General features: G+C 34.4%; 2 protein-coding genes across 2 annotated transcripts; both read left to right on the top strand.

Moving 5' to 3' along the window:
* Nucleotides 1-957: 957 nt before the first annotated feature.
* Nucleotides 958-9,764, top strand: LOC139486622 (uncharacterized). The gene is made up of 3 exons (XM_071271550.1): nucleotides 958-1,042; nucleotides 1,326-6,645; nucleotides 9,734-9,764. Exons 2-3 carry the CDS (start codon nucleotides 1,511-1,513, stop codon nucleotides 9,762-9,764), a joined length of 5,166 nt encoding a protein of 1,721 aa, XP_071127651.1. The 5' UTR covers nucleotides 958-1,042; nucleotides 1,326-1,510.
* Nucleotides 9,765-11,639: 1,875 nt separating this feature from the next.
* On the top strand, nucleotides 11,640-13,472 carry LOC139484622 (uncharacterized). Its single transcript, XM_071268436.1, has 2 exons — nucleotides 11,640-13,115; nucleotides 13,399-13,472. Exon 1 carries the CDS (start codon nucleotides 11,742-11,744, stop codon nucleotides 12,705-12,707), a length of 966 nt encoding a protein of 321 aa, XP_071124537.1. The 5' UTR covers nucleotides 11,640-11,741; the 3' UTR covers nucleotides 12,708-13,115; nucleotides 13,399-13,472.
* The last annotated feature ends 1,530 nt before the right edge of the window (nucleotides 13,473-15,002 follow it).

Raw genomic sequence — 15,002 nt, 5'->3', positions numbered from 1 at the left:
TGTATTTAATTTGTCCATTAAGAAAATTAGTTTAGAAAACTTCTTCAGTCATTAGCTTGTTCTTTCTCCTATTTTGCTATATTCATTTTTTCACTAAAAATTAAGGTACAAATACCACGTGTGATTTGGATGTTTCGGGATCGAGGCTTTGAGCAAGCTCCAGAACTTCAAAGTGCTTGTTTTAAATCATGGAGCGAATTAAACACAGATTTCAAAATCGTTATTCTCGACATAACACAATCTGAAACTATCATCAACCGTAGAATGTACTATTCAGACGAAGCCTGGAGGAACAGTGCTATCATTCAAGCAACATCTGATATTATTCGACTAGAGTTACTCGCACGGTATGGAGGAATTTGGGCTGATGCAACTGTTCATTGCACTGAACCATTGGTGTAATGGATTGATAGTGCAGCTGAACAAACTCGTTTTTTTCACATACAAAAGAAGAGACCTCGAGGTGACTCAAAACGAGATGACCCATATATCAAGCTGGTTCATTGCAACTTAAAATACCTCTTACCTCTTACCTAATATCTAGGTGGAGACACGAGGTTCGTAAGAGGTGGTCTACTAAACCGTATCCACCAGATGTCTATGGATATTATTGGTTTCATCGTATATTCCGTGATTTAACTCGCACTGACCCAGATTTCTATAATGAGTACAACAAGATGCGCTTTATAAATGCCGCTGGACCTCATTGCTTAACACAATAGTATATCCCCAACACATTTCTCTATATAACTCAATTATAAAAATTTCCAGGGAAAACATTCAAGGGATCTAGCAATCTATAAAGCAATGATATTTTAAGGGACATACAAAAACTTTCTATGTACTGTTACCAGTGTTGATTTTTTATTGTTTAACAGAAATTCTATCGATTTTTCATAAGTTTTCCCGGACTATTTTTTATTGCTAGATTTTTGTACTTTGAAGTTCGTTACTGTTCCCCTTACTTTTTTGTTTCCTAAATTGAAAGCATGAACGTGGTCACAGGCATTTAAAAGTATCGTAAACTACGCCAACTCACAATGTAAGTTTATAATTCATAGTTTTTAATGATTGTATGATGAAAGTTAATATGTTTCCACATCAAGATAAATTTTGTATATGTGTATATCAGCCAAAAGTGAAATATGATGATTGTTAATTTTGTCACTGTTTTTACAAAAGTATGGAAAGCCATTTGGTGCTATAATTTTTGAATGATTTGATTGAAAATTCATTTTGATACATAGATTTGAACTGTTAGTTTTATGATTTTTGTAGTCATGAGTATGATGAGTTAGCTAAGGTTTTGTTTTTGTTTTTTGTAGCTTTTTACCAACATCACAGCACACATATGTAGAACTTGTTATTTCATGGTTTTCGAAATAAATGATATACATTACTGTGGCTTATGGTTATACTAGTATGCACTGAGGCAGAATAGTAAAAAGATTGCAAAGACACAGTTCGATACAGAATAACATGCAGTAGTTCCTACAAACAATTTTATGAAATGGCTCAATCACAACCACTTCCGCCTGAAACAACAGTAACACATGAACATAAAATGACAGAGAAAGGTAAAGAACTTTATCATTCACATAAGATAAAATACCTTAAGCAAATTGACGGTTCGTGGGAAACTATAGAAAATTTACTCGAAGAATTATCAGAGTGCTCGAAGGAGCTGAAACCTCTACGCAAACTAGAGAAAAACATTTTGAAGTCTCGTGAAAAATACTGTGAAAACTCAAATCAATATATTGAGTTTTTGACACGCAAGAATAATGAAGACAGTAATGAAGCATTACCCACCTTTAAGACTGAGTTTAAAAAGTGCAATGAAATCATTGACAATACATTACAACAAATTAAGACATTGAAATTAACCGCAGCTGAAACTATGTCAGTAGTTCCTGTAGAGTCTGTCTGTTCAAACAATAGTGGTAAAAGCGGCTCAATTTCGAGTTCAGCTATGGCTAGGAAGCGTGTAAATGCTGAAGTTCAACGAACAAAGTTACAATATGCGGAACAACAAACAAAATTAATTAAGCAAAAAGCAAGATTAAGTGAATTAGAAACACAGTCTAAAGCTTTAAAGGACCGTGAAAAAGCTGAAGTTGATGCAGATTTAGCACTGCTTAAACAACAGACAGAAGCCGCTGTCGCAGAGGTCGAGGTCAAAGTTTTAGAAGAAGCCGAGAGCGATAGAAGATCCTTGTCCTTACAAGAAGACAAAGAGTATTTACAAAAAGTGAAAATGACACTAACAGAAAAGTATGTAAATGAACAATTTAATGAAGTGGAACAACTCAAATCTCAAGACAAGAATAATAATGTTCCGCAAGATATTCCGAACAATCAAGACAAATTTAGTTCACATATTCCGTCACCTCGGAACCAGTTAAACATAATTCCTACGCCAAGGAATTTGCCAAAATTTCAAGTCGACGATTTGGATCGATCGATAGTTGAAGATATTAAACCAGAAATTCGGCAAAAACAAACATTAAATCCTTATGCAGCTGATTTTGAATTAACTCAACCACCACTGCCACCAAATCATGATCAGTCTGTAGTGTCTGACTTGACAAAGTTTTTGTTGAAGAAAGATTTATTACTTTCTAGATTTCAGAATTTCGATGACTGTCCCGAAACTTATGCTTCATGGAAAGCTACCTTTAAAAGTATTACTGAAGAACTCTCAGTTACTGCTTTCGAAGAAATGGACTTATTAGTTAAATGGCTCGGCCGTGAATCTTCAAAGTTTTCACAAAATATTCGTGCATCAAATGTGAACAATCCAAATGCTGGTCTTCGTCGTATATGGGAGCGTCTTGACGAACGCTATGGTAGACCTGAGATGGTAGAAGCTGCAATTAAAACAAAACTACAGAAGTTTCCAAAGTTAACAAACAAGGATCATAGTCGACTTTATGAGCTATTAGATATTCTCACACAAATAGAATCTTCGAAAGAGAATGAGACATTTTCAAATTTATTGTCATATTTCGACTCTTCTTCTGGTGTTTTACCAATTGTGGACAAATTACCATATAATATACAAGAGAAGTGGACAACACGTGCATCGCAATACAAACTGAGGAACAACGTACCATTTCCACCTTTTTCGTACTTGGTGCAATTTATCAGAGAGGTTAGTGCTGTCAAAAATGATCCCGCGTTTATTTATAGTAATACTGAAACGTCGTATTCTAGGAAAAATGAAACAAGGAAAGTTAACCATGGTGCAACGTCAGTGTTTAACCGAAAAACGGATGTTAATATTAAACAGAAGGAAGAGAAAGAGACAGTACGTTGTCCTATTCATAAAGCCAATCATCATTTGAATACTTGTCGAGCCTTTAAAGCAATGACTTATGAAGAACGCAGAAAGTATCTGAAGGACAATAATATTTGTTTCAAATGCTGCCATTCGACAACTCATATGTCACGAAATTGCACTGTAACTGTAAAATGCGATCATTGTGGAAGTAATTATCATATAACCGCTATGCATGTAACTGCAAAATCTAGTTGTCCTGACGGCGGAGAGAAATCATCTGATACAACGCAAAATGCTAATGATCAAACAGTGTCATCCAAGTGCACGTTTTTATGTGGATTTAGTGGTAAATCATGTGGAAAAACCGTTCAGGTCCGTGTGTACCCGAAGAACTTCCCAGATAAAGCCGTTAATGTGTACGCTATACTGGACGACCAAAGTAACAGAACTCTTGCTAAGACTGAGCTGTTCGATCAATTAGGTATAAATACATCGGCCATTCAGTATACTATGTCGTCTTGTGCTGGACGCACTATCATGAATGGTAGATGTGCAGAAAGTCTGATAGTTGAGTCATTGTCTGGTAATGGAGAACTTGAAATACATTCAGTAATAGAGTGCAGTGCAATCCCAGACGAAAAATCAGAAATTCCGACTCCGGATATTGCTAAATCCTATCCCCATTTACGGGAGATAGCTCATCAAATGTTAGATTTGAATCCAAATATAGACATTCAACTTTTGATTGGAAGAGATGTCCCAGAAGCGCACCACGTGTTTAGACAGTTGACAGGACCGAAGGGCACGCCATTTGCCCAGGAGCTCTTTTTCGGTTGGGTAATTATAGGCGATGTTTGCTTAGGCAAAGTACACAAACCAAATTTTGTCAATGTCAATAAGACTAATGTAATGAACAATGGTAGAGGAACTATATTTGAACCTTGTATTAACACTTTGTATGTAAAGGAAAACACTGAATTGGCTCATATCAGAGATAATGTTCATTCACAAAGATGTAACAATGACCCATTGTTTATTAAAACCAAAGATGACGACAAGATTGGCACATCAGTCCAAGACCGCTTGTTCCTTAATCTCATGGATTCTGAATTTAAGAAAGATTCAAATGGGCACTGGACTGCACCCCTCCCTTTTAGACCAAATAGACAACGATTGCCGAACAATAGGAGTCAAGCATGGAAAAGGGCTCAAATACTCGATAAATCTTTCCAACAAAATTTTACAAAAAAGACTCATTTTGTAGAATTTATGCAAAAAGTATTAGTTAGCGGAGCAGCGGAGGTAGCTCCCATAATCACAGATGAGGAGTGTTGGTATCTCCCCCTTTTTGGCGTTTACCACCAGAACAAGCCTAACCAGATAAGAGGCGTATTTGATTCCTCAGCATCTTTCGAAGGAGTATCTCTCAATAGCGTTATGATGTCAGGACCAGATCTCACTAACAACCTACTTGGTATTTTGTTGCGTTTTCGCAGTGACCAGTTTGCGGCCACTGCTGATATAGAACAAATGTTTTATCAATTCTACGTGAGAGAAGAAGATAGAAACTTTTTGAGGTTCTTTTGGTACAAGGACAATAACCCAGATAATCCGCTTATAGAACATCGGATGTGTGTCAATGTTTTTGGCAATAGCGCTTCTCCTGCAGTGGCAACGTACGGATTACGTAAGACAGTTGAAAACTCTAATGAAACGTTCGGCTCAGATGTTAAGACTTTCGTTAACAGGGATTTTTACGTAGACGATGGGCTCATTTCCTTGCCTGAAAGTGAACAAGTAATTGATCTTATAACAAGAACACAGATGGCGCTAAAAACAGAAGGTAACATTAGGTTACACAAGATTACATCAAATAGTAGCGACGTAATGAAGGCTTTCCCTGCCGATGATATTGGAAAGGATCTCAAGAATTTAAACTTGTGTGAAGACTATTTTCCGGTACAACACAGCCTTGGCCTCGCTTGGGACTTAAACACCGATAGCTTTATATTTACCCCATTACAAGATGATAAACCCTGCACCCGTAGAGGTATTCTTTCGTCATTGAATAGTATTTTTGATCCGATTGGATTCTTGTCACCACTCACAATTAGCGGAAAGATTTTGTTGCGAGATGCATCCCCACCGGGTACTGATTGGGATGAATGTTTATCACAAAGTTTTCAAGAGAAATGGAATGAATGGAGGATCTCTGTTTTGTCACTTCGAGAACTTAGTATACCACGTATGTATATACCTATGTCAATCAGTGTTATGGACAACTTAGAAGTACATGTATTTTCAGACGCTTCAGAGAAGGCAGTTGCGGCTTCGGCATATTTAAGAGCTATCGACACATATGGGACCAGTACCGTAGGATTTATTATGGGAAAATCGAAACTAGCACCTCTTAGCGGAAACACGATACCAAGATTAGAGTTATGTGGGGCTGTCTTGGCAACCGAAATTGGAAAAATAATATCTGAAAATTTAGATGTTCCGTTGGACTCTATCAAGTATTATTCTGATAGCAAAATTGTGTTAGGATATATCACTAATCAGACCCGACGTTTTCACACCTACGTGTCAAACAGAATTGAACGCATTCTGAGTGTATCGTCATCAAATCAGTGGCAGTTTGTCCCAACACATTTAAACCCATCAGATTGCGGTACACGTTACTCAATATCTGTTGATATGGAAAACAATCCATGGCTTCTTGGGCCGAAGTGGATGAAGAACTCTGACGAAGAAGCTCAATGTGATGTCAAAATATTATATCCGTTAGTTAGTCCAGATAATGATAAAGAGATTAGAAAAGAGATAAGTGCATCGAAAACGTCAATAGATGCGCTTGCGCCAATAGTGGGGCGTTTTAAAAAATTCTCTAGTTGGAGACGGCTTGTGAAAGCTATATCATTTTTGCAACATGTGGCTCAGTCATTCAGTTTAAAGGATAAATCGTGCCAAGGTTGGCATTTTTGTCAAAATGTCATGTCAGTTGATAGTTACCAAAAAGCGGAATTATTTATCTTGAAGGAATGTCAGAAGGAAGTATATTCGCAAGAGATAGAATGTTTGGCTAGAGGCACAAACATTTCAAAACAATCATCTTTAATCTCTCTTTCGCCATTTTTGGATTCACAAGGTTTGATTCGTGTAGGAGGACGTTTGGAAAAGGCAAAGTCTTGGCTTCCGACAGGAGAAATTAACCCAATTATCATTCCGAAAAATAGTTACATTAGTAAGCTTCTTATAGACCGCTATCACAATTCAGTGAAACATCAGGGTAGACATTTAACTGAAGGTGCGTTAAAGGGAAACTTCGCAAAAAAATCAAAAATTGATATTATGTTCATTCTGTATAAAAATGTTCAAATTCATAGATATTAAAGTTTTATTCAGCTAGATAAGCGATCACCATCGATTTTAAATTTAGAGTATCAATTCTCCGAGATCCGCCATCTTGTCTTCTTTCCCGATGAATAAAAACGATATGTCTATAAACCACAAAGAAACAAAACTACAGTAACCGATGTAGTCGTAATTGCGTGTCGATATCTTGTCAATCGTACGGTTGTTTAATACGACTAACTAACTTGATACGGAAAATATTCTCACTTTTTTTAAATTACCATGGTCTGTTGTTTTTAAACTGTTGATATTGGAATTAGGTGAAAAGTCAAAGTTGAAATCATAAATAAGTGTTCCGTGAAAATTGTTTTCGAAAATCTAATTTGTTCATAATTCTTTAAAGTAATAAACTTTTTTCAAATATATTTTGATCTTCCCTTATCTGATCACCAGCATGGCTAAAGGTATTACTTCCAAAGGTATTGTGAGGGGTGTGAGGTGACACGTCCAGGTATTCAAGCGATTTCCTGTCGGGCTTGCAAGTTCATGCATCGTTTCACTTCTGCAGGTATTGATCAGTGTACACGGCTGATAACTTATAACTTATAACTTTCCATTTTGAACTATCAGATGTATAATATACAACTCTGTCTTACTTGTCATTACTAAACTCATACGCTTGTTTATAAATAACATTTCTGGTGTAAAGAATATAATTCATAATATATAAATAATACCCAAAAAATAAGATTTGATGAAATTAAAATCTATTTAAATATTTTTTCCAAGGGTGAATTTGGGAAAATGTAATATATAGTCATTGTCAATAGTGAAGGACAGATTGGAACAGACCAGAAATATTGATTTAAAAAAATGTACGCACTTGCCGACGATTCGTTTATACGACTGGATATAAAGTTACGGAACTATAATAGCGCAATTTAAAATATATACGTGTATACATTGAACATAAGAAAAAAACATATATTTTGAATAAATAGGGGTAAAAGTGTTGTAAATAGACTAGCCAACGTATGCCAACAGTATGTAATCATCGAATGTCGATAGACTACAGTTGTATACCAAAAGAAGAAGAGAACCAATTTGATTTAAATACAGGTCGATGTATAACTTTTGCTTTGGTTCATTGAAGCTGTGGACCTAGGAAAATCACAGATTTATATTTCAATAAGATTGTTCTCAAACAAAGGAAGGAATTCGTCATCACAATTGTTATATATGCCACTGGACGAACACTAATTATCCCCAGGGGATGTGAATATTTTGCTGGGAAACTTTTGAGTATCAAAGTTTCAAATTAATTTCGGGATTTATTTTCTTTCTTGGTATTCAATAACCGAAAAAAGAATAAATTACTTGTTCGCTAAATAGGGATATTCTTGTCAGATAAAAGAATTTTAGTTATATTTAAAAAATAGGGAAATATGACATTAAATTGGTTCTGTCTTTTTTTAAACATCGTTAAAACGATGTGTGTCTAAGGTGAACGCCACAAGAACCCTGTAATTCTAGTACGAGAGTATAGCATGTAAACATTCCTTCTCAATAATATGGTTGTATTGGAAAACTTTTCATACAGATTGACAACTCATTGTCCGATATGCATGTAATATTTGCCACATGACGCCCATAGTTCTTTCTACCATCATCACCTTATTCCTTGATATTGCTGTAAACATCGATGGTTCACACCCAAACAAAATGGGAGTAATGAACCTTCAGAGCTTCTCCGTGTTATACACTTGTGAAATATATAGACGAAATTTCTGTATTGAAATGAATCTACATCTCACAAACAGGATTTTCAAATAACGATTTTGAGTAATCACCTTACAAACCAATATAAACGTATGGCAAGATATAACCATGAAGGAATTTAGTTTTTGTCAGAACTCATCACTATATCATAAACGTATACGTATATATATGCATACAGTTTCAAATATCAAGAACAAGCGTTCGATGTCGATAGTCTGTTCTCTAACTGTTCAGAGTTAGACATGTCACTTGTTCATTCTTGGAAGCCTTCATATTCCCCGTCTAACGATGGGAACTCTTTCTGATTGTGTTGACTATAAATGCTTGTATGGTAATTCTGTCGTTTATCTGTACAAGCGGTTGCATTTCCTCTCCTTTCCCAACAAACAAACGAACGAAACGCAACTAGTCTGGTTTCTCTGGAGCTCATCCTCAATGGCTCTTATACGTCAGGAAACTTACATGTATACTAATAATGATTGTTTCATGAACAACGATGTATGAACGAACTATTATAAATTCGTCAATATCTGTAATGCATGACTAAAGTATAACTTTTATTACAACTACTGTATTACTTATTTGGATTAATGACGGCTATCATGTTCAACATTGCACAACTATTATCATAGAATTTAAAAAAAAATCCTCAAAAATCCTCAAAAGATATAATGCCTTAGCTTAGATAATTAGTATTCTTTTCACAAAAAGTTCGTGTAAATGATTGTCAAATGAATTTAATTATGTAAGAATAAAATGTTAAAAAGAAACTAAAAAAAAATTATGCATGTTGTATGTTGTATTTTTTTGTCAATTAAAAACTTTAAAATTGCAATAGTTTTATTAGCATTTAAACACAGCCAGATTTGAATACAAGTTAAGAAATTCCGGTAAAGTCAATGATATCAAACAGATGTACAATGGTATATCAAATTGGGTAATATTGCATTTAGTTTTTATTAAAGATTAAAACTACTATTTTTTGCTTCATATTTGAATCTTTACGCCAATTGCCGCTAAGAAAGTAATCAAAAATTGTTTCCTTTTATTTTTATACACTTTCGGAATTACGAATCTGAATTTTATTTTCAATTAACTTACACAATTTAATTATTGTATCTTTATTCTCATCGTGTATTTAATCTTAGTGTATTAACATCATGACAGCATATACTCTTATCCTTTCCAAATAACAACATTTATACCTGTGTACGCTTGAACTATTCAATTCAATTCAATTCAATATTTTATTTACGTCTCACCTTATGTATAAAATTACACAATACATTTATAAAAGATACATTTTGTATACATAAGCCAATCTGTACAGATTTATGAGAGACGATAATCACTTAAAAGAATATGTATATGTACATATTAAATATTAAACCTAAATGGTAAAATTATACAACAAAAGTATTTAATTATTATTTACAATATAAAACTTCTCGGCGTCGTTTAAGAATAAAATTACAGGTTTTGGCACATAATCTTATAATATCTTGATTCGAAAACAAAAATACCATTTTCTGACAATCTGTAAAACTATTAAAATGTTCATCAATTTTAAGAGACTCAGTAAAAAGAACTTGTCTAAGATCATTATAAACAGGACAATGTAAAATAACATGATATTCATCTTCGACAGTATTAAAACAATTAAAACAACATCTCTCTTCCAGCGGCAAATTTTCATACCTCCCAGTTTCCAGTCTAATAGGAGCCACCCCACATCTAAATTTTGCAAAGGCGCTTCTTTCACAAAAAGGCATTAACAGTTTGCAGTAGTTTTCTACAACATACTCCTGCTTAAAAATATTATAGGTTCTCAATTTATTCCGCCCATTTCCCCGTCTGGAAGAGGATGAATTAACAATACTTTTCCATTCTTCAATATAAATATCAAACATTCTTGACATGACTGTATCAATAAACATATTTTTATTAATATTAGTGTTTGTATTACAAAAGTCAACCAATTCAAGTTCCGTGAAATGTTTTTTAACAATGAAATTCCAATTTTTCACAATTCTATGTTTCAGACTGACCTCATCTGCCCATATGAATATTTTCCTATTAATACGATCTGGCTCCATATTTACTAATCTGTGCCAGTGTCTTGCAATTACTTTCCATTGAGTATGGTAAATTGGAATCCACCCCATGTCTCCCATAATAGCTGGATTAGGTGTATATTTACCGACACCAAGGAAGAACCTACACGCTCTCATTTGAATCGCATTAATAAATGAGAAATTCTTGCATCCCCAAATCGCGGCACCATATTCAACAATAGGACTTACAAGTGCATCAAATAGTTTTTTATAGACGTCATATGACATGCCACCAATAGCTTTACACTTAGCTATAACCAGACCTAGAGCTCTGTTTGCTGACCTAGCAACTGCTTTTGCAGTAATACTAAAGTCTAGAAACTCATTTAAAACAAGGCCTAGATAAGCATATTCGCTGCTAGTAGCAATATTCATATCCCCACACTTAAAGACGTGACTTGATCGTTCAAATGAGGTCGGTCTGAAATGGACAACATTACTCTTACATGAATTAATAGTCATTTTATTGTCAGTACACCAATGATATAACTCATCTAAGAGGTTTTGTAACTCACGGCTAAATAGCTACAAGGTAAACGAATTGACCTCAAGCCGAGAAATATACAGTGACCTTTACAAAATAATATACACACTCTGCTCACACATTAGTTGCATTGAAATGATTATCAAAACAATAACGGTAAATAGAACTGAAATATTTTCAGTTCAATATCAGTAAAAATGTTCAATAAATATTTTATGAAAAAAATCTCAACAATAATTAATTAAATTTATTCAAAAACATTTACTAGAGATAATTTTATAGGAGTTTAATTCAATCAATACAAAACGGTATATATATGCATATTCACTTTCGTTCATTCTTATATTGTGGTTTATAACTTCGACCATTCGTCAGCTGTGCGCTTTTAATTACGTATATTGTCGATAAGCTATAAGAGTTAAACAGATTTTATTTTTTCCCAGAATTCAATAAATCGGGCTAATACGTCACGACCCACTCGAGAATTCAACCAAAAAAGTTACAAATACTTGATTTTCTCCGTTATTAGAAGGAATATAAATTTAAAACTTTGCAAATGTGTTTTTTATGTTAAGATGAACATAATTAGATGATAAGTAAAAAATCGCGGAATTTCCCTTTAAGGAGTGCAGGATACTGGCTAATTGGAGCTAAACGATTAATTTCTTCATTTATACAAAAGTGTGTAATATGCAGGAAACTTCGAGGAAAGTTCCAGGAACAAAAAATGGCGGACTTGCCTTCTGATAGACTAACACCAGGGCCTCCGTTCACATTTGTAGGTTTGGATACCTTCGGACCTTGGCAAGTATTAACTCGTAAGACACGTGGAGGTTCAGCAAATAGTAAAAGGTGGGCTATTTTATTTACATGTATGACTACGAGAGCAGTTCATATAGAAGTGATAGAATCATTAAGCAGTTCCTGTTTTATAAATTCACTTCGTAGGTTCCAGTCATTACGCGGACAAGCCAAAGTGTATCGATCTGACCGTGGGACAAATTTCATAGGTGCCACAGATGATTCAAATATTGAAGCTATAAATGTTGAAGATTTGACAGTTAAAAACTTTCTATGTGAATCTGGTTCAGTATGGAAATTTAACCCTCCCCACTCTTCCCACATGGGAGGAGTGTGGGAAAGGATGATAGGTGTCACACGAAGAATATTAGACGCTGTTATCTTAACTTCTAGTAGTAAAAATTTGACTCATGAAAGTTTAACAACATTCTTAGCTGAAGTGACCGCTATTATTAACGCAAGACCCATTGCACAGATATCATCAGATCCGGAAATGCCTTTGATTCTAAGTCCATCAATGCTCTTAACTGGAAAACAAGACTACTTACCTGTGATAACGGACACATACAATCTCAAGGATATGTATCGTGCACAATGGAAACATGTGCAAGTTCTATCAGATATATTCTGGAAGCATTGGAGGTCAGATTATTTACAATGTTTGCAACAGAGACGTAAATGGCAGGTTGACAAAGACGATATCAAAGTTGGTAATGTAATTCTTATGAGAGACAAATCTATTTACCGAGGAGAGTGGCCACTAGGCATTGTGGAGGAAGTTTTCAAAAGCGATGATGGAAAAGTACGCAAGGCTCGCCTCCGCATTTACAAGGAAGGAAAAGCTGTTACATATACTAGACCGATTAGTGAGATGGTTTTATTGGTAGACTGATTGTGAATATTGACAATATTGAACAATTTATAAAAGGTTTAAGTGAACTGTTGTTTGTATTTTTAGTGTGTTTTTTATGCTGAAGGAATGTTCTTCGATAGCATTGATTTTTCGTAATAGTCAAAATTGTGACTTATTTTTACATTTGGTATATTTGCATAAATTTGTTGTAAAATATTATCATGGGAATGATAATAGACGGGGAGTGTACTGTTACCAGTGTTGATTTTTTATTGTTTAACAGAAATTCTATCGATTTTTCATAAGTTTTCCCGGACTATTTTTTATTGCTAGATTTTTGTACTTTGAAGTTCGTTACTGTTCCCCTTACTTTTTTGTTTCCTAAATTGAAAGCATGAACGTGGTCACAGGCATTTAAAAGTATCGTAAACTACGCCAACTCACAATGTAAGTTTATAATTCATAGTTTTTAATGATTGTATGATGAAAGTTAATATGTTTCCACATCAAGATAAATTTTGTATATGTGTATATCAGCCAAAAGTGAAATATGATGATTGTTAATTTTGTCACTGTTTTTACAAAAGTATGGAAAGCCATTTGGTGCTATAATTTTTGAATGATTTGATTGAAAATTCATTTTGATACATAGATTTGAACTGTTAGTTTTATGATTTTTGTAGTCATGAGTATGATGAGTTAGCTAAGGTTTTGTTTTTGTTTTTTGTAGCTTTTTACCAACATCACAGCACACATATGTAGAACTTGTTATTTCATGGTTTTCGAAATAAATGATATACATTACTGTGGCTTATGGTTATACTAGTATGCACTGAGGCAGAATACTATATGGGAGAATTTTAAACCTCCCTCATCATAATTTTGTTATAAACTTCCTTTTTATTTGTTTGGTTTTCCATCTCATAGAAATCTGATGAATATTCCTTGTATTCATTGCTTAACATGAACCGGTGGATTTGGAAGTCTGAACTTGTACCAAAAGTGGGAGAGCCAAAGTTTTGATAACAATAGTTTTGCCAATATATGACAAGTTTCTGTATGACCATATAATTTTTCAAATTTTTGGGGGAATACTGCATTCCTTAAAGGTAATTTGACCTTCATCGGAAATAATCTCTTCTATGCTAGGTTTATTGAAGAAGGGATTATTTTTATTCATGAATGTGCCATTCTCATCATCACCTGGGTTAGAACTTCTGTACAAAGATTCATAAAAATAATTTTGTTCCCTAATGTAACGTGTAACCGGGCGGGGACGTTTAAATATTTTTATCCTCGGGTTCGTACCAGTTTCCTGGGATTTGAAAAGCAATTCAAAAGTTCTAAAGTCAATAAAAAGTTTACACTATCACTATCAAATATGAAACAAATACTATACTACATAAAACGAATTTCAACACCTATCAACCTAACCCGAACTTGTTGAATTGAAAACTGTTTAAAACCCTTTCAGTCTAATACTGTTTAAAACCAACTGTTTGAAACTATAGTCTGAAACCTAAATGTATGAAACTGGTCTGAAACATAAATGTATGGAACGGGTCCGAAACCTAAATGTTTGGAACTAGTCTGAGACCTAAATGTTTGGAACTGGTCTGAAACCGAAATGTTTGGAACTAGTTTAAAACCTAAATGTTTGGAACTAGTTTAAAACCTAAATGTTTGGAACTAGTCTGAGACCTAAATGTTTGGAACTGGTCTGAAACCGAAATGTATCAAACGGGCTGAAACCTAAATGTATAAAACGGGACTGAACCTAAAAGGTATAAAACTTTATTTAATAAACATGTCTATAACTGTCGGAACAACAGGGTAGCACTAAGGCATGGTATGTCAGCAAACACTCACTGCAATAGTGAGAGATGTGAGACGCAAAACCTTAGCACCAGCCCTGTTTGGACAATCTGTACCGAACCAACAGTCTCAGCCCATTCTCTATTCTGTCCGCAGGTTCCAAGCACTTCACTTTACTTAAACTAAACCTTCTGCCTGCTATAAACTACTTCCTTTCCGATGTTTACTGTCTGCTGTCTTCGGTACAAATGACAATTTACACTGAATAGCTACCCACTATTTATACTTATAACGCGGACCTCGAAGAGAGCACCCTAGCAACAACTGTACAGGTAAAGCGTCTGATAGCAACCAAGGATAAAGGGATGATTTTAGATACAGTTTTCAACGATAAAAAGATGATATGGGAAACTAATATAGATATCGGAAAATATATAACCGTAGAACTATTATTATATTCTTAAACAGTAAATTCGTAACACCTAAGAATAGCGTTGGATCTTGAATACCTTGATTACC

Source organism: Mytilus edulis, chromosome 8 (genome assembly GCF_963676685.1).
Source record: "Mytilus edulis chromosome 8, xbMytEdul2.2, whole genome shotgun sequence".
NCBI lineage: Eukaryota > Metazoa > Mollusca > Bivalvia > Mytilida > Mytilidae > Mytilus > Mytilus edulis.
The sequence above is the reverse complement of the archived record's forward strand: the minus strand, read 5'-3'. Positions and strand labels throughout refer to the sequence as shown.